The sequence below is a fragment of the Peromyscus eremicus genome, chromosome 8a (assembly GCF_949786415.1).
Source record: "Peromyscus eremicus chromosome 8a, PerEre_H2_v1, whole genome shotgun sequence".
NCBI lineage: Eukaryota > Metazoa > Chordata > Mammalia > Rodentia > Cricetidae > Peromyscus > Peromyscus eremicus.
The window spans coordinates 66,758,429-66,781,051 of record NC_081423.1 but is presented as its reverse complement, the minus strand read 5'-3'; the positions used below and the strand labels follow the sequence as shown (position 1 = coordinate 66,781,051).

General features: G+C 46.6%; 2 protein-coding genes across 3 annotated transcripts; both read left to right on the top strand.

Moving 5' to 3' along the window:
- Positions 1–649: 649 nt before the first annotated feature.
- On the top strand, positions 650–6,851 carry Ccl5 (C-C motif chemokine ligand 5). The gene is made up of 3 exons (XM_059269584.1): positions 650–771; positions 2,103–2,214; positions 6,384–6,851. The coding sequence occupies exons 1-3, from the start codon at positions 696–698 to the stop codon at positions 6,469–6,471; spliced, it is 276 nt and encodes a 91-aa protein (XP_059125567.1). The 5' UTR covers positions 650–695; the 3' UTR covers positions 6,472–6,851.
- A 4,712-nt stretch (positions 6,852–11,563) lies between these two features.
- Heatr9 (HEAT repeat containing 9) lies at positions 11,564–22,247 on the top strand. 2 transcript variants are annotated; one of them, XM_059271358.1, is made up of 15 exons: positions 11,564–11,781; positions 13,011–13,060; positions 14,512–14,693; positions 14,974–15,100; positions 15,289–15,345; positions 15,552–15,608; positions 16,630–16,687; positions 17,061–17,191; positions 18,634–18,816; positions 19,209–19,298; positions 19,396–19,515; positions 20,624–20,697; positions 21,103–21,154; positions 21,502–21,588; positions 21,800–22,247. In XM_059271358.1, the coding sequence occupies exons 1-15, from the start codon at positions 11,694–11,696 to the stop codon at positions 22,166–22,168; spliced, it is 1,725 nt and encodes a 574-aa protein (XP_059127341.1). In that variant the 5' UTR covers positions 11,564–11,693; the 3' UTR covers positions 22,169–22,247. The 2 variants fall into 2 exon arrangements, with proteins under 2 accessions (XP_059127341.1, XP_059127342.1); XM_059271359.1 differs by lacking the exon at positions 21,502–21,588.
- Positions 22,248–22,623: the final 376 nt, after the last annotated feature.

The window sequence follows — 22,623 nt, the reverse complement described above, 5'->3', positions numbered from 1 at the left end:
TAATTACTAATATTAACTCTCAGATCACACAGTAGATACCTCTATATCTACCTGGTTATCAAGGGAATCAGAATTACTTGGCAAATTACTGTCAACAAATCCACTATCCTTTGTTAACTTACTGTTATCAATAAAGCCTGACATTGTAGAAAGGCACAAGTGTGTTCTATGTTTCTGATATAGTGTGACCATGACAAATATCCTTCCATGGACAAAACAGAAAGACAAAAATCAAGCTCCAGCTAGAACTTGGAAAGTTGCCAAGTGAAGATCAGTAGGTCTTGACCTTAACTTAACTGACCCTCATTTGCCTTAAGGCAGCAGCTCCCTGCTATCTGGGGAGGGCCTGCTTGGGAAAGAAGATCTGAGGATGCAGCAGAGGAAGGGATTTTTCATGCCCCACTGTGCTTGGCCAGAGGAAGCTAATAAGTCATCCTTGGACTGTAGGGTAGTAGAGGCAGAGTCATTCACTTCTGAAGGTGATTTCACTTTTCTTTTCCATTTTGTGTATTTTCATTTATGACAGCAGCTAGTGTTTGGTGTCTGTTGTGGAAACTCCCCCAGTCCAGGGGAGGGGGGCACTTCCTCTGCTGCCCTGCCTCCCTTTAAAAGGTCTGCCTGAGCTGCAGAGCATCCTTGCAGAGGATCCTGAGACAACGGATGCTGTGTCTCCTGTAGCCTCTGCCCCGGGTACCATGAAGATCTCCGCAGCTGCTCTCACGGTCATCCTCACTGCTGCCACCCTCTGCGCTCCTGCATCTGCCTCCCCACGTGAGTTCTGACCACCTTCACCCCTTGTCTAGATGCCCACCCCATCCTCCCTCTCTTTTCAGTCATAGTATGTGTACTGCTTCAACCCCATGCACATTTCTATATTTCATTGACACTGAGATCCTGCCATCCCTGCTAAATTGCTAAGCCACATTATGGCAGGACCCCCTGATGAACGTTTCTGTGTCTCTAAAGTCTACACTATGAACTCTGCAGGTACTCCCTAAGTGTGAACCGGTGCTGGGCATACTGTAAGGTAGGGTAGCTCAAGCTGACTTTGAAAAATGACTGACTCATATCTGTCACCAGCATAGCTTCTAAGAAATGTCTAATAATTTTTAAAGTGCCTGAGGTGTGATAGTCTCTCATTTCATAGATAGAAAAGAAATAGGGCTTTAAAAAAAAAAAACAGAAAGAAAGAGAACTAAGTGCCAATACAGGCTGGGCATCATGCAAATTCCTTGACTTGAGCCATCCTATTTGATACAACTAGTCTTTCAGTGGCTGTTCTTTTGTTTTGTTTTGTTTTGTTTTGTTTTTCAAGACAGGGTCTCTCTGTGTAGCTTTGCGCCTTTCCTGGAACTCACTTGGTAGCCCAGGCTGGCCTCGAACTCACAGAGATCCACCTGGCTCTGCCTCCCGAGTGCTGGGATTAAAGGCGTGCACCACCACTGCCCGGCTCAGTGGCTGTTCTTGACTTACGGTGGGAAGCAGAGGCCCAAGCAGAGGGATTCTTGTCTAAGGGCGCACACTGCTAGAGTGTGGAAACTGATACTACAACCAGTCCTATCTGGCTGGGAAGACAAGCAGCACAGCTCTGCTGTGGGGATGACAAGTGTGCCGCTTAGTGGCGTCTTGAATGACGTGACCACCGAGAGCTTCTCTGTTCCGGGGACCTTCACTGCAGCCCAGCCAGGCCCCAGGATGCTAGAGGCACTTTCAGGCCCTATTTAGAATGCCAAGTTATAAAACCTTGGCCTTGGGTGCTTCCCTAGATCTTATTTTACGCATCAAAGAAACTAAGCTTTGACTCCACTAGGGGAGCTGAAAGAACAAGGCAGAGGGCCCAGAGCAGAGAAGGATCCCAGCAGGGGTTGTGGTACAGAGGGCAAAGCACAAGCTTGACTCCAGGACCACATGGGTTTGGACAGATCCTTTCAAGCATCTGTTCAAATCCTCACTGCAGCCACGGTGTCTTCTGAGCCTCCATTTCTGCCAAGATGGATGACAACAGACACTGCTTTGGAGATAATCATGTGAAGGGCCCAGTACAGTGCCCAGTGTAACTGGCAATTAATAAAAAGCTCTCCTTCTTCTCTTCCTTCTCCCAGATGGCTCAGACACCACTCCCTGCTGCTTTTCCTACCTCTCCCTTGCTCTGCCTCGTGCCCACGTCAAGGAGTATTTCTACACCAGCAGCAAGTGTTCCAACTCTGCAGTCGTGTGAGTCTTAGCCCCCATGGGTTCCTCTTTGGGGTATAGAAGCCACCACCGCACCCCACCCCCACCATGCCCTGACTGTAGCCCTGCCATGATCTTTCTCGAAGAGTGTACTCTATCACGCCCCACTCACCCCCTCAGCTCCTCAAAGAGCCATGGCTCCTCATCTCCAGCTCAGAGTCCCCAACTGTAACGTAAAAAGAACTAGACACAGTATCTTTAGAGCAGTGGTTCTCAGTCTGTGGGCCATGACCCTTTGGCAAACCTCTGTCTCCAAAAATATTTACACTATGATTCATAACAGTAGCAAAATTACAGTCATGAAGTAGCAACAAAAATAATTTTATGGTTGGGGGGGTGGTCACCACAACAGGAGGAACTGTATTAAAGGGTTGCAGCATTGGGAAGACTGAGAACCACTGCCTTAGAGGATCCTTCCTACCCTGACAAACACAGTTCCTAGGACACCAACTTTTGCTGGCGCAGCTCTTATTTGAGCACAGGCTGAAACGTCTGGGAGAAGAATCCACTCCATCATTCCTCTCCAGTTAAGAGCCCAAAGTTTCCATATTTCACACCCGATCCAGCTCAGCTAATCCTCTGAAGAACTAGGCAGGGTCAAGGACAGGATGAGTCAAGATCAGGATGGGTCAAGGTCAGGGCCCTAATTTCAATCAAGTAAATAAAATCTAAAATCCTATCCATTTAAGAAGTTATAATGAGATTCAGCCTTCAGTACGCATATGGACAGATTTGGGGAAATATAATAATCCCCACCACACAGGGAGTACTTACTGGGGTGAAATGTCTATTGAGCTGTCTCTAAATCACGCATAGCCCTGACCAGTATGCACAAGTATCTCCACGTAATGAAACTGATTTCCAGAGGCGTTTGCTGACTTGCTCAATGCTGCACAGTAAAAGAGGAATGGAGTCTGTCTGTCTCTGGGGCTCCCTCTTCCTGCCACAAAACAAAGTGATTAGTGACAGTAGCTTAAGAAATGTAAGATGCTAATGATTTACAGAATGAAAATGGAGGGCTATAGACATGGCTCAGCGGGTAAGAGCACTCGCTGCTCTTGCAGAGGATCCAGGTTCAATTCCCAGCACTCTCATGATGGTTCACAATTATCTGCAACTCCAGTTCAGGGGATCCAGTGCCCTCTCTTCTGATCTCCTCAGGCACCAGGAACACATATGGTACACATACATATATACATATATGCAGATGAAATATACACAGAAAATAAATCCAAAAGTAAAAGAAGAAAATGGGACAATAAAAGATTGAAGGGTGTTAATTAAAAAAACAAAACACTTTTTTTGTTTGGTTTGGTTTGGTTTGGTTTGGTTTTTTTCGAGACAGGGTTTCTCCATGTAGCTTTGGTGCCTGTCCTGGATCTCGCTCTGTAGACCAGGCTGGCCTCAAACTCTCAGAGATCAGCCTGGCTCTGCCTCCCGAGTGCTAGGATTAAAGGCAAGCACACCATCACCACCCGGCTCCAAAAAAACTTTTTTAAAGATTTATTTATTTATTTAGTATACAGTGTTCTGCCTGCATGTACTCCTGAATGCCAGAAGAGGGCACCAGATCTCATTATAGATGGTTGTGAGCCACCATGTGGTTCCTGGGAATTGAACTCAGCACCTCTAGAAGAGCAGCCAGTGCTCTTAACCGCTGAGCCATTTCTCCAGCCCCAACCCAAAGATTTTTGTGACCCTGGCAAAGATGAACTTGGGTCCTGGTGAATTACTGAAAGAATAATATTAATACTTCATTACTAAATTTAGCATTACTAAATTTAGCATTACTAAATTTAGCTCTAAAAATTAGTATTTTTTAAAACCATCCCTTAAGCACCTATTATGAGCAGGCAGAGATGAATAAAATTGCCATCCTCAGCTATGGAGATTTTATTTAGTAAGAGTGATACGTGGGACAGAGAATGACGAAAGCACCCTCTAAATCATTACTGAAAGGGAGGAGGGGTTGTGTCTTCAAGGGTAAGGGAGGCGATTCAGAGGTGATGACTGTAAAAGATGCTATGAGTGGAGAGATTAGGAGAAGTGTGTATGGAGGATGGGGTGTATCCCAGAACATGTTCACAGGCTTCTACTTTGGTTTATATGGACATGGGCAGGAGAGCAGAGAGCACCTTGAGTCTCAGAAAACTGAAGAAAAACAGAGCTGGCAAGAGTAAAATGGCCTGGGACAGGGAAAGCCTAGGAAGAAGGGATCTAGATAAGAGGCTGTTGAAGGTATCGTAGGCTGAGTGGTACCCAGAGGCAAGAAGAAATAAGAGTCGGGAGCTTTGGAGGCTGAATCAGCCAGGGTAAGAGATTTATGGTGAGGAGCAAGAGATAAGGACGATGCTGAGGTTTTGATGCAGAGATGGAGAGGTGTGCAGGTGTACAGGTCTGTCACAGGCTTTTTCTTTTGGGCCACCAACCAGCTCCCAAATCAAGACACGGAGACTTTTTATTAGTTATGAATGCTCAGCCATATCTTATGCGTGTCCCACTAGCTCTTATAACTTAACCTGTTTCTCTTCATCTACATTTTGCCTTGGGGCTTTTTAACCTTTCTTTCCTTCTGTATACACCTTACTTTCAATGCTTCTCCTGTCTGTCTGTCTGTCTGTCTGTCCGGCAGCTGCCTCGCTTCTGGCCCCGGGTGTGTCCCTCTTTCTCCCTTGTTCTCTCCTCCTCCTCCTCCTTCTTCTCCCTCAAGCCTAGATTTCTCTTCTTTTCTCCCCCTCCCCCCCCGCCCCACTTCTTTTCTCCCCCTCCCCCCGCCCCACCTGTCCTTTCTCTGCCCAGCTATTGGCCATTCAGCTCTTTATTAGACCAATCAGGTGCCTCAGGCAGGCAAGGTGAAACAAATGCAGCACATCTTTACATAATTAAACACATGCAGCAGAAACAAATGTAACACACCTTTACATAGTTAGAGTAATAGTCCACAGCACAAACAAATGTAACACGTCTTTACCTAGTTAAAGTAACATTCCACAACACAGGTCTAGAGGGGAAACTGTAAAGAGGGAAGAACCAAGCAAAGTTTTAGGAGACTGTCTGTGGAGATGTCGGGTGGAGTGCAAGCCAAGGGCTGAGGAGAGAGTCCAGGGACTGCCAATAAAAAGAGGCTAGGCCACCTTGTCTTGGCCACCCCTGGCTACAGAGCTGCCATGTTAGAATCTTAGTTATGGCCCTTGGTCAACTGGGGCCCCTCAGCCTCTCTGAGGTAGTTCCAAAAGAGGGTAATTAAGGCACTATTTTCTCTAGGTCACAGAGAGAATAATAGTCCTTAGACCATTCCCTAGCACAAAATGGGTATAAAGAAGTATCAACCTGTTTCTAAATTGTGTGTGTGTGTGTGTGTGTGTGTGTGTGTGTGTGTGTGTGTGTGTGTTAGGAATGAATGTAATTCATTCATCCACTTATTCATCCAGTAAGTGTTCACCAAGCATCAACTATATGCCAGGCCTGGGGCCAGAGCTGGAAAGACGAGAACTCAAAAGGGACAGTGTCTTTGAGGACACCTGCTCTGAAGGGACAGGTAGAAAGGGAAGTCAGCTGAGCAAAGGGCCCCAAAAATGGAGGGAGGGAGGGAGGGGAGACTTAGCCAAGATGACTTGTTCTTTGGTATCACACACTACACAAAGGAGGAAGCCGGATCAATCCTGACTGCAGGGGTTGTTATCCTGGTCTTTGGAGCCCTAGCTACAGGCTGGGAGTGCTGAGAAGAGCGACTAGCCAGTCTTAGGGTTCCCTCCTAATTTCCTCAACTCAGGTTCTGATTTAAATCCAACCAATACTCCACTTCTTTGAATTCGGCACTCAGCCTAAGGCCTGGAGCAAGGGAAGGGGCCAAGAAAAGGCCAGTGCTTGCCCTGCTCAATGCTGAGTGCTGAGTTCCAGATTTGTGTGTGTGTGTGTGTGTGTGTGTGTGTGTGTGTATGTGTGTGTGTAGGGAATTAACATGAATGAAACTCTGCCTGTAGCTTAGTGCCTTTAATTCCAACAGAAAAAGAAATGTCTTCTAAAAGGAAGAGAACAGTCCTGAGCTACGAAAAAGCCCTCCCCAACTCCCATAACCATTTCCCTGTATGCTTTTCAGTTTCCTGACACCAAAAGCCGCCCCACTGTCCACCTCTTTTTCTCTCCTACAGCTTTGTCACCCGAAGGAACCGTCAAGTGTGTGCCAACCCAAAGAAGAAGTGGGTTCAGGAATACATCAACTATTTGGAGATGAAGTAGAAGAGAGGCCTTCTTGAGCCTGCTTCTGTATAACTTACCCGTCACTGCTCACTCTAGTGCTAACCTGCTTGCCGCTCAGCAACCCCCTGCTCCCACTCATTCCTAGGGGTGCAGAGATGCTACCATACCATAGAGATTCTAACAGCGTCCTCTCCTAGAGCCTGGAGGTCTACTGAGGCCCCGCCCCATGACAACAGGAGGGCTCCAGACTCTGAGCTTCAGGCTTCTCAGCTTGGTTTTGGGACCAGAAAAGAAGTCCAAGTATCTCTCAGGAAAAGAAGGAAAATGGAAACCCCACATACAAATGCTCACATGCCAGGCCCTCACAGGCTCTGCACAGCAAACCCAAGAAATCAGCGTTTCATTAAAATTTCTGATGCAAGGACAAAGCTGGCTTCTGATTTGATTTTCTTCCTAAGGAACCCTCTTCCCTACAAGTATGAGGCATGCGGAGATCTAGGCACACACCTCATATCAACATCAAATTGAGGAGGTATGGCCTGTGTAGTTGGCAGGGCTGGGAGCCAACAGCCTCTGAAAATCGAGCATAGATAGGCAAAGCTGTTGAAATAACCAGGGACTTACCTACTAGGGTGGGAATCTGAGTATCATCATGTACAACCTATATGTCTCCAAGGGTTTATCTGGATCCCTGCCACAACACCTTCCTGCTTCCTCAGGCTTGACTGACTGACCCTTCTACCTTGGCCTGACCCATACCTTATCTCCAGTGGGTTCCTCTAACACTATTATTGTCCCTAGAATAGGACTTAAGGACAATTTCAGAGGCCTACGTTATTTTAGATAAGGTTTTTGATAACTGTACCAACTGTACCAGCATCTTTCCCATCGATGGGTCCCTTCAGGTGAACACATATAGGTAACAGATGTAGTAGTCATAGTTGTAGCTAACATTAGCTGAGCACTATGTGCCAAGCATTGGCTCAGCCCCTCACGTTCATCACCCTCTTTCACTTTATAACCTTAGGGTGGGCACTAATATAGATCTGTTTACAGTACAAAACTGTTTTCATTTTTAAATTATGTGTGTGAGACAGACAGATACACAGACACACAGACACACAGACACACAGACACACACACACACACACACACACACACACACAGGATTGGGGGAACGGACATATGTGCCATGGCGTACATGTGAGTGGGTTCCATCTTCTCTTTTCATCTTCTTGTGGGGTCCAGGGGTAACCAGGTAACCAGGCTTGTGCAGCAAACAACTTTACTCACAGAGCCATCTCACAAGCTCAACACTTAGTAAAACTCATGGTAAGATGGAATTTGCCCAAAGCGCCACAAACAAAAGGAAAACAAGTTTTAAAAGTTTCTAAACCCACTAGATCTAATACAAATGTGTATATGTTTTCCCCATATTCAATTTACAATTTTTTTAAGCACAAAAATTTATAAACAAATTTTTAAAATTCTCCCTTTTCCTCTGGTATATACTTTTTTGTTTTCTGAGCCATTTGAAGCTGTATATGCAATACCACTATACCTCTGAGGGTTTCAGTATTATCTACTAATAACAAGAACATTTTATATAACCACAAAGTGCAAAACACAGGAAACTTAATGACACTATTATTTTCTAAAACACAACCATCAAATATTAATGATCACACCCTCCCACCATCTCAATAATGCCCTCTACAGCTATTTTTTTTAAATTAAGAATCTAATTCAGGCCAGGCAGTGGTGGCACACACTTTTAATCCCAGTACTTGGGAGGCAGAAGCAGGCAGATCTCTCTCTGAGTTCGAGGACAGCCTGGTCTACAGATGGAGTGCTGAGACAGCTGGGGCTACACAGAGAAACCTTGTGTGGGTCGGGTGGGGGTGGGGGGATCTAATTCAGTACATGCACTGTATTTAGTGGAATAACCTTTTAGTATTATTTAAAAAAAAAAAAAAAAAAAAAAAACCCAAGATCTCACTGTATGGCCCTTACTGCCTGGAACTGGTATGTAAATCAGGGTGGCCTGACCACCTGCCTCTGCCTTTTGAGTGCTGGGATTAAAGGCATGCACTACAATGCCTGGCCTTTTTAGTGTTCTTTAACACACTTTTTTGGCTTTGTGGGGCGGGGGAGAGGGAGGGAAGGTTTCCTATGTAGCCCTAAATTGCCTGGAACTCCCTATGTGACTAGGGCGGCCTGGAACTCATAATCCCCTCCATCTCCAGTGCTGAGCTTACACAGCTGACCCACCAAGCCCAACTGTAGCTAGAGTTTTCCTGCCTGGCCCACAGTCAGGACAAATCTCTCTCCTGCCAGTCCCATAGCCACTCAGACCCAACCAAGTAAACACAGAGACTTATATTGGTTACAAACTGTATGGCCGTGGCAGGCTTCTTGCTAACTGTTCTTACAGCTTAAATTAATCCATTTCCATTAATCTATACCTTGCCACATGGCTCGTGGCTTACCGGCATCTTCACAAGCTGTTTCTCATTGTGGTGGCTGGCAGTGTCTCTCTGACTCAGCCTTCCACTTCCCAGCTTTATTCTCCTCCTTGTCCCACCTACACTTCCTGCCTAGCCAATGGCCAATCAGTGTTTTATTTATTGACTAATTAGCAACACATTTGAAATACAGACCATCCCACAGCACCCAACCATTTGTTTATTGAGTCAGGATCTCAGTACATAGCCCAGACTGGCCTTGAACTTCCAGGTTGGGATTACAAGTGTGTGCTACATCACCTGACCAACTTTTTTTTTTTTTTTTGGTCCTGAAATTGTTTAGATGTTTAGATTGTATTTTATCATTTAAATTTGCTTATTTCCTTATAATTAGACTTAGATGAAGTAATTTTGGTAGGAATTCCATTTGAGTAATGTTATCTTCATCTGTGTAGCACATAAAAGCATATCATGTCAGTTTACTTACATTAAGTCTGATGACTCAATGATCCATATTTTTAATTTTTTAGATTTGTTTATTCCATTTTATGTGTATGAATGTTTTGCGAGCATGCATGTATGTTCACCACATGTGTGCCTGCTGGATCCCTTGTAACTGGGGGAATAGACGGTTGTCAGCCACCATGAGTGTGCTGGGAATTGAACTTCAGGTCTTCTGCAAGAGCATCAAGTGCTAACCTTAACTTGGTCGTCAAGACTCAATGGGTCTGACCTGGTGGTAGTGCCACATGCCTTTAATCCCAGCACTTTGGAGGCAGAGGAAGAAGGGTCTCTGTGAGTTTGAGGCCAGCCTGGTCTACAAAGCGAGTTCCAGGACATAAAGAGCTGTTACACAGAGAAACCCAGAATGAGCCTGGAATCAACTAAGCCACTGGCCATACCTGGAAGGGATTTCTCTTTTTCTTTTTTTAAACATAAATTTAAAAATTATATTTATTTTATGTGTGTGAGTGTTTACCTGCATGCCTGTGCACCATGTGTGTTCTTAGAGACCATTGTGAGTTGCCATGTAGGTGTTGGGAACCAAACCCAACTAATGATCTTAACTGATGAGCTACCTCTCCAGCCCCTTGGTCAGTTTATAAGTCATGGGAAGATCTTCATTTAATGTGGGCAGCACCATCACATGGGTCGGGCCCTGGACTGAATGAAGAAAGTGTGGTGAGCACAAAGTGTTCTCACTGTGACTGACAGGCTGCTGTGACTTCCCTGTCATAATGGAGTGTAACCTGAACTATGAAATAAAATAAACCCTTTCACCCTTAAGTTGCCTTTGTCAGAGCATTTCAATCACAGCACCAGAAAAGAAAAGACACACAGTAGGCTTCCTGCTGCACATTGACCTACTACATGCCAGTACTGTTAGACACTGGGGTGGAATAAGAAAGGGATTACATCAGAGTCAGGTAGGGAAGGGAGCTTGGGGAGGAAAGCCTGCAGAAATGACGTAGCATTGCTGTGGATTTGAAAGGTCTGAGTCAGGTAGGAAGGAAGGGAAAAGGTGACAAGGTAGATGGAACTACATAAACAATCAGAAGAGATCTGAACAGCAGCTCCTTACTGTAAATGTTGCAGCTTGGATGGGAGCCAAGGAATACCACAAAGTCACTGTAAGCACAGCAGCTTACAGTTCTGCTCCAGGGAAAGGTTTCCCCAACGTCACAACTCTACCTGTGCAGGAGAGGGTTGGCCCAGCAGAACTGTTACAGCTTTGCTCAGATCCCCTGGAGTTTAACAACTCTGCTCTGCTAGGGGAACATTTCCCTAGCAAAAGTGTTACAGTTCTGTTCCCTCTGCTCTGCTCTGCTCTGCTCTGCTCTGGCTCCAACCGACATTGTTACTTGTCATCTGTGTGATTTATTGGGAGGGGGGAATCCAGGAGAGTGGCTGCCTCTGCCAGGGTGGGAAAAGGCGGCAGCCAACTCAACAGGCACAGACAGGGCTTATCTAGGGCTTCTTAGGGGTGGAGTTTTTCCAGGGTGAAAATTTTCAGGGTGAGAATTGGTCAGATTTCAATCCCTGAGTTTGGACAAGCTCAGGGACTGGCTGGATCTCGTGCTTAGGGGTTGGTTGGTTTTGTGCTCAGGGATGGGTTGGTTTTTGTGCAAAGTTAGTCAGGAGCAGAGTGTGTTTCTTTGGCTCTGGTTTCAGAGCCAAGGTGTTTTTCTTTCACTGGCCCTTTTTAACCTTTAGGCTCTGGTTTTAGGGTCAGTGAATTGGCTTCTGATCTCAGGGTCAGGGTGTGTTTCTTTGGCTCTGGTTTCAGGGCCCAAGTGTTTCTTTGGCTCTGGTCAGGGTGTGTTTCTTTGGCTGGCCCTTTTACCGTACAGTTACCACACAACCTCCTACCAGCAGGGAGGGATGCGTTTAAAAGAGCTTTCTCTATCCCTGTCGTTTTCCTGATGACCAATCCTGTGAACAACTCCTGCCCCTAACATGGGCTGACTTGAGCTTGGTGGTTCACAAACACTTTGTGGCCCCACCAAAGTCACGGGAGTCGAGCAGACATGTGTGGCTTTGCCACTTTTCTGCCTAGGGAAATGAAATTTAGTGAGCAGCTCAGCCAGCAGGCCAACAGAGGCCGGCAGTGGGGCTCAGCAATGGAAATGGGTTCTGTTTCCATAGCAACCTGGTTGCCTAGCGCTTGGAAGTCCCAGTGCCTCCCTGTTTTCTCTTGCGCTCGAGGAAGAAGGGCCGTGTCAAGCTGTGCCCCCTTGGCTTCACATCCTTGAGTGTTTGGCTGTCCTAGCTCACCTCTGGCCTACACCAAACACGATGGGCCACGAAATACAGGACAATTTCTCTCAAATCCCCAAGCCAATGTTCAACTACCCATGGCTGGAATATCGAAACAGGAACAAAAGTGAGGAAGGGATGGGAAGCCTGGAGCCAGGGGCGGGGCCTGAGAAAGCAAAGCTAGCTACCCAGACCCTACCCCAGACACTGGCACTGGGTTTAGCAAATCCATGGGAAAGGCCAGGGCGAGCCTTTGAACAGTTGATGGCTCCCCACAGCCCTGCATCGTCTCTCTTCAGTAGGATTTACTGGATTATCTCAAGTCGGGACACCTGTGTGTCCCCAGCTTCTCCCATGCCTGTGCCTTGCTCTGCGCACCAACTCTCACACCTCCAGCTCTCTGCATAACATCTCCCCGAAGTCCCCTGCTCTTACCCCTGACTTTTCTGATGAGCTTTTTTTTTTTTTTTTTTTTTTTTTATTTTTCGAGACAGGGTTTCTCTGTGTAGCCCTGGCTGTCCCGGAACTCGCTCTGTAGACCAGACTGGCCTCAAATTCAGAGATCCAACTGCCTCTGCCTCCTGAGTGCTTCGTTTAAAGGTGTGCGCCACCACCACCTGGCTAACTCTTGCTTATATGCAAGCCTTGGTCTGGATCATCTTCTCTAGGAGATAAATATCTCATCCTCAGCCCCTCGGGTGCCTCTCAGCCATACTGCCCGTGTGTATTTCCACATTAGTTTCCCTTTGTAAATCACTACAGACCAGAATTTCTACCTCAAATGCTAGACCAGTGGTTCTCAAAATGTCCCAGAATGATCAGATCAAAGCCTAGAGAATCAGATACTAGGAGAATGAGTCCCAGAAATCTGGGTTTTAACATGCTGAGTTTAACAGATGAGTTTATTGCACATTCACATTTGAGAAAGTGAATGAGACCAACAGTTATCACCTTTAACTGATTTTTGGATCTCCAGGAGAGCTTCCCCAAAATGCCTAGGCTGTATCACCACAAATCTGACTCAGATTAGTCTGATACAGGGCCTAGGCATGTTCAACTAGCATTCCAATAATTCTGATATGCAACCAGGGTTGACAACACTCCACTAGTCCTGTGTTCCTTAAATGTCAATGACATGGAAGGCACCTGGGGATCTGGTTGAAATGAAGTTCCTGACCATTTCTGAGAGGCTCTCGGGCACAGAAACAGGAAGCCTACAGAGCACTGAGCAGAAGTGCCACCCTGGGTCCTGGGGAGATACCTAGTGCTAGTATTTACTAACTGCAGAACAAATGAACGCCTTTTAAAACTACTGTCTTATCTGTACCACACATATATCCTTGCTCCTCCTGCCAGAATACAGAAGAGCCATGGCTCCCATTCACCTGCCTTTGTCCTGTTACAAGGTAAGTAGCTTTTGCTACCTTAGGAGCTGTGTCAAAGTAGGAAGGGCACCAAACTCCCTCCCAAGTCAAGCTAGCTCACAGAACTACTGACATTCCCCTGTGGGTCTGCCATTAATGCTGTGTGATCTTGGGCAAGTTACTTTCCTTCTCTGAGTGAGCCTTCAGAGTCTCCTCATTACAGGTCAACAGTGCCTGCCCCCTTGTGTAGAGTTTCTAATGAGACAAAGTCTGTAAGGCCTGGGCTATGCAGAGTGCTTGCTAAAAGGAATCATTTTGCTAATGCAGCAATCCTTACCTGAGGTTGCCAGATAAAACACACACTGCCCAATTAAATTTCAATATCCCATAAACAAATGCAAGGGACTTTTTAAAAAATATATAAATGTCCTAAATATTTTATTCATTACCTGAAATCCAAATTTAAGCTGACAGCCTTTTGAAGTTCTTTATTTGTGCTTTGCTAAACAAAGAAACACTATTTCTACAAGTCAACATTCCATGATTTGAAGTCATGATAATCACAGAAAACCCTTAAGTTCCTATCAGTCACTACATTGGGAGCTCCTGGCTGAAACCCATTGTTCCCTACTGCCCAGGGAGATCTGTTGTAAAGATAGAAAAGTCTGGAAGATGGCTGGATCGTGGCCAGATCCTCCGAAAACCACTGGCCCACACGAACCCTTCTGCTACAGTCAGAACCGTACCACGCAGTTAAAGGCTTGGGAGCTAACACGCATAAGGCCCTACATGTGGTCTCAGCAACACACGCAGCAGAGTAGCCACACAGCTAAGAGAGAATTTGAGGGCTGGAGAGATGGCTCAGAGGTTAAGAGCACTGGCTGCTCTTCCAGAAGTTCTGAGTTCAATTCCCAGCAACCATGTGGTTGGTGGCTTCCACCCATCTGTAATGAGATCTGGTTCCCTCTTCTGGCGTGCAGGGATACATGCAGGCAGAACACTATATACATAATAAATAAATCTTTGGGGGAAAAAAAAAAGAGTACTTGAAGGAAGCCTGTTTTCTCAAGTAGCCTATGAAATTCATGGAGGTGGAGAACTATGTAACATACGGTAGGTGCTCATGTCTGAATAAGCAGTAGCTGATTCAAATTGTTAACTCAGATCAATTTACAAATCTCTTTAAAAAAAAAACCACAAATCTGTTCAAGATCTAGAGTGTGTCTGAGCTTCATGACTATGTTGGGAGAGGAACAGAACAAGTAATTAGACTCATTTTACAGAGAAGGCTGAGGCCTTGGTAGAATGAAGTAACTTCCCTAAGCCATATAATGGGGGACATGGTAGCTGTGGCCCCAGCCTAGATGAGAGGCTTAAAGTGCTATCTCTCATGTTTCCTTTTCCTCCCTCCAATAGCCCTTCTCTGGCCCTAGCACTCCAGTAACGGCCTAGGAGAGCCCTCTGAAGGCTCTGCCACTTTCTCTCCCCACCAGATGCCAAAGGAAGCATTCCCCCCAAGTCCAGAGCGCTGGAGGGTGCATCCAAGCAGGCCAAACTCAACTCCTTGCTTCCGTGATAAGAACCCTGATATCTTCATACACTGGCGCACCCTGTTTGATCAACGCAAGGAACGAGAGTCAAAGAATTTGTTTTGGAAAAGGAGGAAGCTCCCAAGGTGTGCTTTGCCCATCTCCCCATTCTTCACACCGTACAATGCCTCCAGGAAAAGAGAGGAAGAATCAGGATGGGTTGGGCCAGAGTGGGACAAGTGGGGTGCTAGAGAGAAGCCTGGGGTTCTAGAAGGGCAACTCCATCAAATGGGTATCACTGAGTCCTCTTTGACATCAGTCTTTCTCTCTGGTCTCTTCTCTGAGACTCTGTGGCACAGCTACAGTTGGGACCTGAAGAGGGGAGGAAGAAAGGGACCATGGCTGTCTGTGCAATTTCTCATACAGGTACTTCAAAGACAGTGCCCAAATAAAAAACCTTCGTGTCTCTATCACCAAGCTGACTTTACAGCCTAAGTTGGTGACAGGACCGTTAGATCCCACCAAGGACCACCTGAAGTGGCAAAGACTAAAGGTCAGGACAGTGGCGGGACAAGGACTGTGGACACTCCTCTCCTGTGGATCCCTTTACCTACCCGTCAGCCCTGAGTCGTCCTCCGCCAAATGGAGGGAAGGGAGAATGGGGATACAGTTGCCTGGACACCTTTCAATTTGGAGTTCTGCTTTTTTCTTCTATTCAACTGGCCCACCTTGGATGAGCAGGAGCTCACAAACAGCCTGAAATCTCCAAGAGAGGATGAACAGCGCTATGCAGCCTATGTGAGAAGCAGCAAGGGGATGGGAGGGCAGCGTCCAGGGGTGGTAACTGAGATGGAAAGGGGAAAAAAGCAGCTAGAGGTGGATGGTGGGGGGGGGGGGCGGGGGACACCCCAGGTATAAATTCCAGTGGTGTCCAGAAGACAATAACTCTTGAGCTGGTGTCCAAGTTCTTTTTTTTTTTCTTCTCTCCATCCCTCTTCCTGCAGGCTTTAGGGACCCTGGGCATCAATAACAAGTTTGTCTTAGAAGCACTGTGGCAGGTGGTGAGTCTGGGGGCTGCATGGAATTCAGGGAAAGAGGAAAGAGGGTCTGAGGTCTATAGAAGGTGGGAGCATGGGCACAAGATAAGGCTTCCTGAAGTACCAGGAAAGGTCAGGTCCATTGTTGTGTGGTGAAGTCCCCATCTTGTGCCTGTGGCCTCTTTAGACTGCAGCTTGAGGAGAGTGGGAATCTGAAGATCCTCCTTGTTTATGAAAATATTTTGGACTAAAAAGCCAGAAAAGAACTGGAGTTGCAGCCAGGCTTAGCAGCTCATGCCTGTAATCCTAGCACTCAGGGGGTGGAGGCGGGAAGACTGTATGTTCCATGAGAGCTTGAGCTACATGAGTTCAAGCCTGGGCTGCATAGCAAGACTCGGTCTTGAAACACTAAGGACCGAGCAGGGAGCTCAGTAGTAAAGCCTTGGCTAGCATATACCAGGCCCTTGAGTTCTATCACCACACATGGAAACATACACCACCCTGGGACTGAGTTCATCCTGACTTAAAACATCACTCCTGGCTTACATACGTTAAGCTAAGCATCCCTGCTTTCATTACTGACGGTGGCCAGTTGTGTTGTTGTTATTTGTTGGAGACAGAGTTTTACTCTGTTGCCCAGGCTTGGAACTCATGGGCAATCCTCCTGCCTCCCGACCAAAGTGTTGGAATTACAGGCATGAGTCACCACACCCAGCCTGAGCCCTAATTATTCTTTATAGTCACACCTACAATCTCACGGAACTCTCAGAAAAGTGAATAGTGTCTCACAAACAGAAGCTCTGAGAATCCAGGTGCTTGCCCAAGCCAAGTGACTACGAGACACCACACAGAGATGTGCACAGAAGCTGACTCCCTGGCTCGGTGCTGCTCCCATTGCACCATCCTGCCTGGGTGCTCTTTGTGAGCAGGAACAAACCACTAGTTCTCTGATTTCTGCTTTGTAGAAGTTACACTGACACAATCCTTAAAGCTTTAATAATCCATCCCTTTTGGGTATGTTCTCACTATTTCCTTCTTAAATCAGGCCCGAACTGGTTCAGCAAAAGTGAAGGATGAGGCCTATAGAGCCCTGGCCATCCTAGGTATGTTCTTACGCTTTGTAGGGAGTTGGGGAGGTATAAAAGTGCAGCCACTTTCTTCTATGGGTGTGGGTGGCAGGGAAGTGGGTATGACCCTACTCCAACCTAGCATTCTGCACGGTCTGGGAACTACCTTACTAGGTACTGTTGGGCAGAGAGAAGTTAGGATGCAAAGGGAAAACAGATTTGAGAGAGGGACAGGGAAGGCTCTACAAGTTGCATTCATGCTTAGCCAGCTCTCTGATACAGTGGGTAACACTCTTGGAAACCAGTACTTGGACCGCCTGTCTTAAGAGTAAATTGGCATTAAATGGGTCCTTACAAAGAGGAGAAATCCTGGAGGCCCTGGCCTGACCTCAGCACCCTCCCTGTCCAGGTTGCTTGGACAAGGCTGTGATCCACGCTTTCATCAAACAGCTGACAGGACAAAATGAGAGTAAAAAAAGAGAGGCCCTGGTGGGGCTACGAGTCGCTCTGAACTCCTGGGCTGCTGTGCCTAATAGCAAGGTGACTGGGAAGAGAATCTGTAACTGGGGCAGAGAAGGTCAAGGTAACTGGTGATTTGGGCTGGGACTTGAGTCCAGAGGAAGGTAGCCTAACTCTTAGATTTAATAGAAGACACTGTCCTTGTGGAGTTCCCTCTAAGGCTGAACAAAAGTATAGGCTGACATACTCACAGCTAGACAAGCTCTGCAAAGCTGAACGGATTGAATGAGATTCTATAAGAAACCAGCCTGCCTGTGCTCTTTAAGTGGAAACCGTCGTTACCATCACGTTTAAAGCAGCCCATTGATGCAAGCTTTTCTGTCAGGAAGGAACAGAAACCAAGGGAGTCCAGTGATACGGCTCTCACTTATTCCCCCTTTACAGCCCTCATCCTCTCATTCCAACAGCGCTTCATGTGAAAAAGAATCCATTACTCATCCATTTATTCAGCAAATACATATTAAACAGTTACCATGTGCCAGGCACTGTGGATCCCTTGGGATCATCAAAAAGCAAACAAACAATAAAAAAAAAAAAGGCAAAGCACCCTGCCTTTGTTGTGGGACTCACAAAATCATTTAATTATGAAAGTATATAGTATGTTAGAGGTCACAGGTGTGGTGGGAGAAAGGAAGGAGCACCAACACTGCCAAGTAGGGATGAGGATGGGCTGTGGCAGACATGGTAGACAGAGAAAGTCCAATATGAACAGAGAAGGTCCAATATGAACAGTGCGTTTGAGCAAGACACCAAGATGCTTTACAGATACCTGAGAGAAGGTGTCCCAGGCAGAAAGACTAGTCAGCACAAAGGCAGGAACAGCGTTGGCATGGTCAAGGATCATCAAGAAAAGCCAGTGGTGTTCAGTGGAATCAGAATAGGAAAAGCAACAGGAAGTGAAGGTCTACTCAAAGCAGTTAACAGACCAGACCGTATGTGGCTTTGCGGACTTTTTAAGTACCTGGGTTCTTACTCTATATAAGGGACTATTAAAAGTATTAACCAAAATGTAATTTGCATTTCAAAAAGTTCACTCCTAATGGGCAGATCTCTGTGAGTTCGAGGTCAGCCTGGTCTACAGAGTGAGTTCCAGGACAGCCAGGGCTACACAGAGAAATGCTGTCTCAAAAAAGAAAGAAAAAAGGAAAAATGTCCACTCTAAAGAGTTGTGGCTTAGGAGAGAGCAGGCAACAGCAAAAAGTAAGGGAAAGAGTGCAAACACCATGTGACCGCCTTCGGCTTAGTTTAGAGAAAAATAGCCCAAAGCAATATTCTAGAAAACATGAAGCCTGAGCCAGGGATGGCAGCATGTGCCCGAAATCCCAGGTCTTGTGAGACTGAGGCAAGAAGATCCTGAATTTGGGCTCACCTATAAAATGAGGTCCTATCTCAAAAAAGAAAACATGAAATTAATGGAGACATAGCGCCCCCTGCTGCTCGGTTCAATACCGTTTCCCTTTCAGAGGCCTGAAATTGGAAATGAGGAAAAGCTGGTGCCTGTGCTGCAGAAGCTGATAGACAAGTCATGGAATGAAGTGTCCTTGGAGGCAGCCCTGTGCTTGGGTTTCCTGAGGCCCGGTAACAGCATGGTCCGAGAGTTCTTGCTGCTATGTCTGGGCCAAGGGCCCATGCCTCAGAGGATGAAGGTACGAGAGGCAGGAAGCCAGGAAGTGCTTGGAAAACAGTGGTCAGTGTTGTCTCGGGTGGAGTATGGGCCTACCATCACATCCCAAAGAAAACAAGCTTCAGCTCGGGGCACAGCACAGCTCTCTGTGTGTCTATTAATATGTAAATATATGACTATGGGGACACATGGGCAAATAAGTGTGCACATTTGTACCACTTGTACACATAATTGGTATGAGTGTTCATCTATGTGTGCACACACCCACTTGTACTCTTACTCCAAAGGCCAAGGGGCAGAAAGAAGCACCCTCTCCCGGTTCTCCAGTGACTTCTAGGCCCAGCCCTAAAGTCTGCTTGGCTATCAACACACCTCTGGGTACACGGTACCCTGCTGCCATCCCATCCTTCACAGGCACTCAGGATGCTGGTCAAGATGATGAATGTTCACTCAGCTGCGGTCACCAGGGCCATTCTGCAACAACTACACTCTGACGTCCTTGACGTAAGCTCTAGGCTACCTGCCTTAGCACTAGAAGAGGACAGTGGGAGGATGGGAAAAATATATATCATCTTTCACACCTCCCTGTCCCTTCCCTTAGGACCGCTTTGAAGCTACCCAGATGCTCAAGACCATTGGGCTGGAAAAGATCCAGGCACAGGGGCTGGAGGAACTCACATTTGACCTGCTCAAGAGGAAGATACACAACGAACCTTTCCTAGTGAGACCATAGCTCTCAGGCCCAAATCTGTCTCCTTTTTCTTCTCTGGAGATGGTGGTTTCCAACAAACCCCACACCCTAGTGTCACACTGGTTTTCCCCTATTCCTCTCATGTAGTCCATGTTTTTAATCTACCTTGTCTGGTCAAGCAGTTCCTCAGTACAAAAATGCCACCCAAACTGCTTCCTGTATTCATTTCTTCTCCTTTCTTCCTATGGCAATGCTATTACTTTTTCCAGACTATTCCAAGCCCAGTGTGGTAGTACACAACCATAATCCTAGCACTTGGACGGTAGAACAGGATGATCAGGAATTCAAAGCCAGTTTCAGCTACATAACAAGTGTGAGGACCCTGTGGGCAAACATGAGATGTGACAAGCAAGGATGGTCCATATAGCACCTCCTAGGGGGAGCTTCCCCAAGTCACCAGACTCAGTCCTGCCTTTCCCACACCCATTGCATTTTACTTGATGGAAGTGCAGCATTTCCACTGTTCTAAGATGGAGATTGTCTCTCCTCTTCACGAAACTTCTCAGTGGTTTCCAGCGCCCTCACTTACTTTGTGTCCCGTCTCAAGCCCTACTGGCCTCTTCAGTTTGTTCCCTCCAGTGCCAAGGATCAAACCCAGGCCCCTGTGTATGGTAGACAAATGCTCTGCCACTGAGCTATGTCTCCAGGCCTTGATTCTTTGAAGACTCATTGTCGCTGGCCTCAAACTCAGAGTCCTCCTCCCTCTGCCTCCCAAGTGCTGAGGCTCCAGGTGTGCACCACCCTGCTCAGAGCCACATACCAGCTGTGCTTAGGGTGGCTATATCCCGATTTGCCCCTGAAGCCCTACCCCCCCTCCACTCCATCCTTCCGCTCCTCCTTCAACGACAAGCCGAAGCATCGCTTCCTCCAGGAAGACATCCCAGAACCCAAAACTGAATAAGGAAATCCTATGTGCACCTTTCAGAGTACTGTAATTGCCTGTTGGCTTGTCCTTTGCCCATGCAGTTGCTCAAGGCAGATGCCTTTTGTAACAAAAACTGAGTGTTGAATTAATAGCGGTGTATGAAGTACTGCAATGGTACAGCCTCCATTCTCTTTCTGTTGTCCCACTCTGCAGGCAATGAGGCAGGCTGTGTCGGAAACAGCAGAAGTTCTCAAGATGAAGCCTTTAATAATGAAACTGATGGAGGCGTGAGTTGGACTAGATAGGGCCAGAAGGCAACAGAAGGGTTGGCTGAAAACCTTATCTGTACTTCTGGGCAGGCCACTCTGACTCTAGGCTTTTATCTGGTTTTTTATTTTTTTTTTAAAAAAAGGTAGTAATATCACTCAGGGTTACTATAAAACTGTACCATAACCCCAAGGGAAGTTTCGAAAGGCCAACAGTTGTGGTGACGATCAAACCCTGATCATCATGTTAGTGATTCATGGCAAACTACACTATCTGTCCCCCCGCAGCTTCTGATCTGAGAAACAAGAGAGGGAAAGGAAATTAGCAGCACTCATCACGCCCGACTCACTCCGGGCTTGCGATGTAACCGCCTCCCTTTCACTCTCCCTTTCCTATAACTGAACAACATACTCCCTTCTACACAGGCAACTGATGAGCCCAGATGCCAGTGACCGCCAGGAAGCAATCATCTCTTTGGTAAGCAGGCTATTTTTTCTGACTTAATACTTGATGTGTATTGATGATGGTGGGGGAGAAAATGGCTTGTCAGTTACTGAGGATAAGAAAGAACTGTGGTTTGGGAAGGTTATTTACTTTAGAATTCTAGTTCTATTGAAGGTTCAAGCCTTGAAGGATGCTAACAGGTATTACAGAAAAGGTCTTGACTTGCTGATAATGGGAACTAAATCCCCAAAGCCAAGGAAAGGGAAACCATATCTCTCTGTAGGTCATAGAGTCATCTCAAAGGAGTAAGATGGGAAAGAATGGGCATCTCCCCTTTCTGGGGTTGGCTACTTAGGCAGATTTATTCATTCTCCGCCCAGGGTGCCCTGGGGATCCGTAATCAGCAGGTGTTCCACTTGCTGCTGGACATGCTAGATGCAGAAGAGACCCAGGCTGTGAAGAAGAGTGTAAGTCATTCCTGTCACAAACCCCTCCCATTCATCTTCCTATTTGTGCAGTCAACAGTGGGGAATTGGGGCAAAAGTCCTTAGACACTGTCCCTTGGCTTAATTCCTTGGGGCCATAGTAACCATGTCTTAGAATTTCCACTCAGGTGCTACCTCCTTTCCCAGCCCCAGCCCACAGTGAGCCAACTCCAGGGTCTTTGTTTCCATGCAGATACAAGAAACACTACTTGTTTGGGCCTCAAGCCACCCCTGGATCCAAAATAAGCTGCAGAATAAAGTTTTCTTTGTGTATGACATACCGAAGGCCTCAAAGGTAGAGCCTACAAGGTTCCGCTGGAAGGAGCCTGAGAGCCTAGATGACTTATGTATCAAAGACTTTCGGAGTGCTAAGCTGAGCCCCTTGTTCATCGCAAAGACGTGCAACAAGCTAGGCAAAAAGGAAGAGGCGCCTGCTTTTTCATTCTATTTCTCCAAACCAAGAAAGCAAAGGCCAGAAGCCACAGGCCCTTGGGAGCCAAAAATCAGGGAACAACTCCGGAACATGGTGAGGCCTCAAAATAAGTTTGTTTTTTGGGCCTAATTCCTATTGTCTCCTTCAGGATGGTTTCCTGATAACTCTTGTTTTCTCTTCCATGAATAAATACTTGTTGCTTTACCTAGCTTCTAAAGCACTATTGCTGAGGCTGCACTGGAACAGACAGACGCCTTCCTGTGGTTGAGTGTTCTTTCTATGCAGTCATTTCCTTTCATCAGAGCAAGAAGGGAAGGGCAGAGCCAAAAGTTCTTCCTCTGTGGCTACGCTTTCCTCTTGTTCTAGCTTCCTTCTCTTGCTATGACAAATACCATGACCAGAAACAACTCTGGGGAGGGAAGGATTTGTTTGGCTTATACTTCCAGGTCACAGTCCATCAGTGAGGGAAGTCAGAGCAGGAATTTAAAGGCAGGAGCTTGAAGGCATGAACTATGCAGGAACATTACCTGCAGGCTTATGCTTAGCCAGCTTTCTTACATGTCCCTGGGATGATACCACCCACA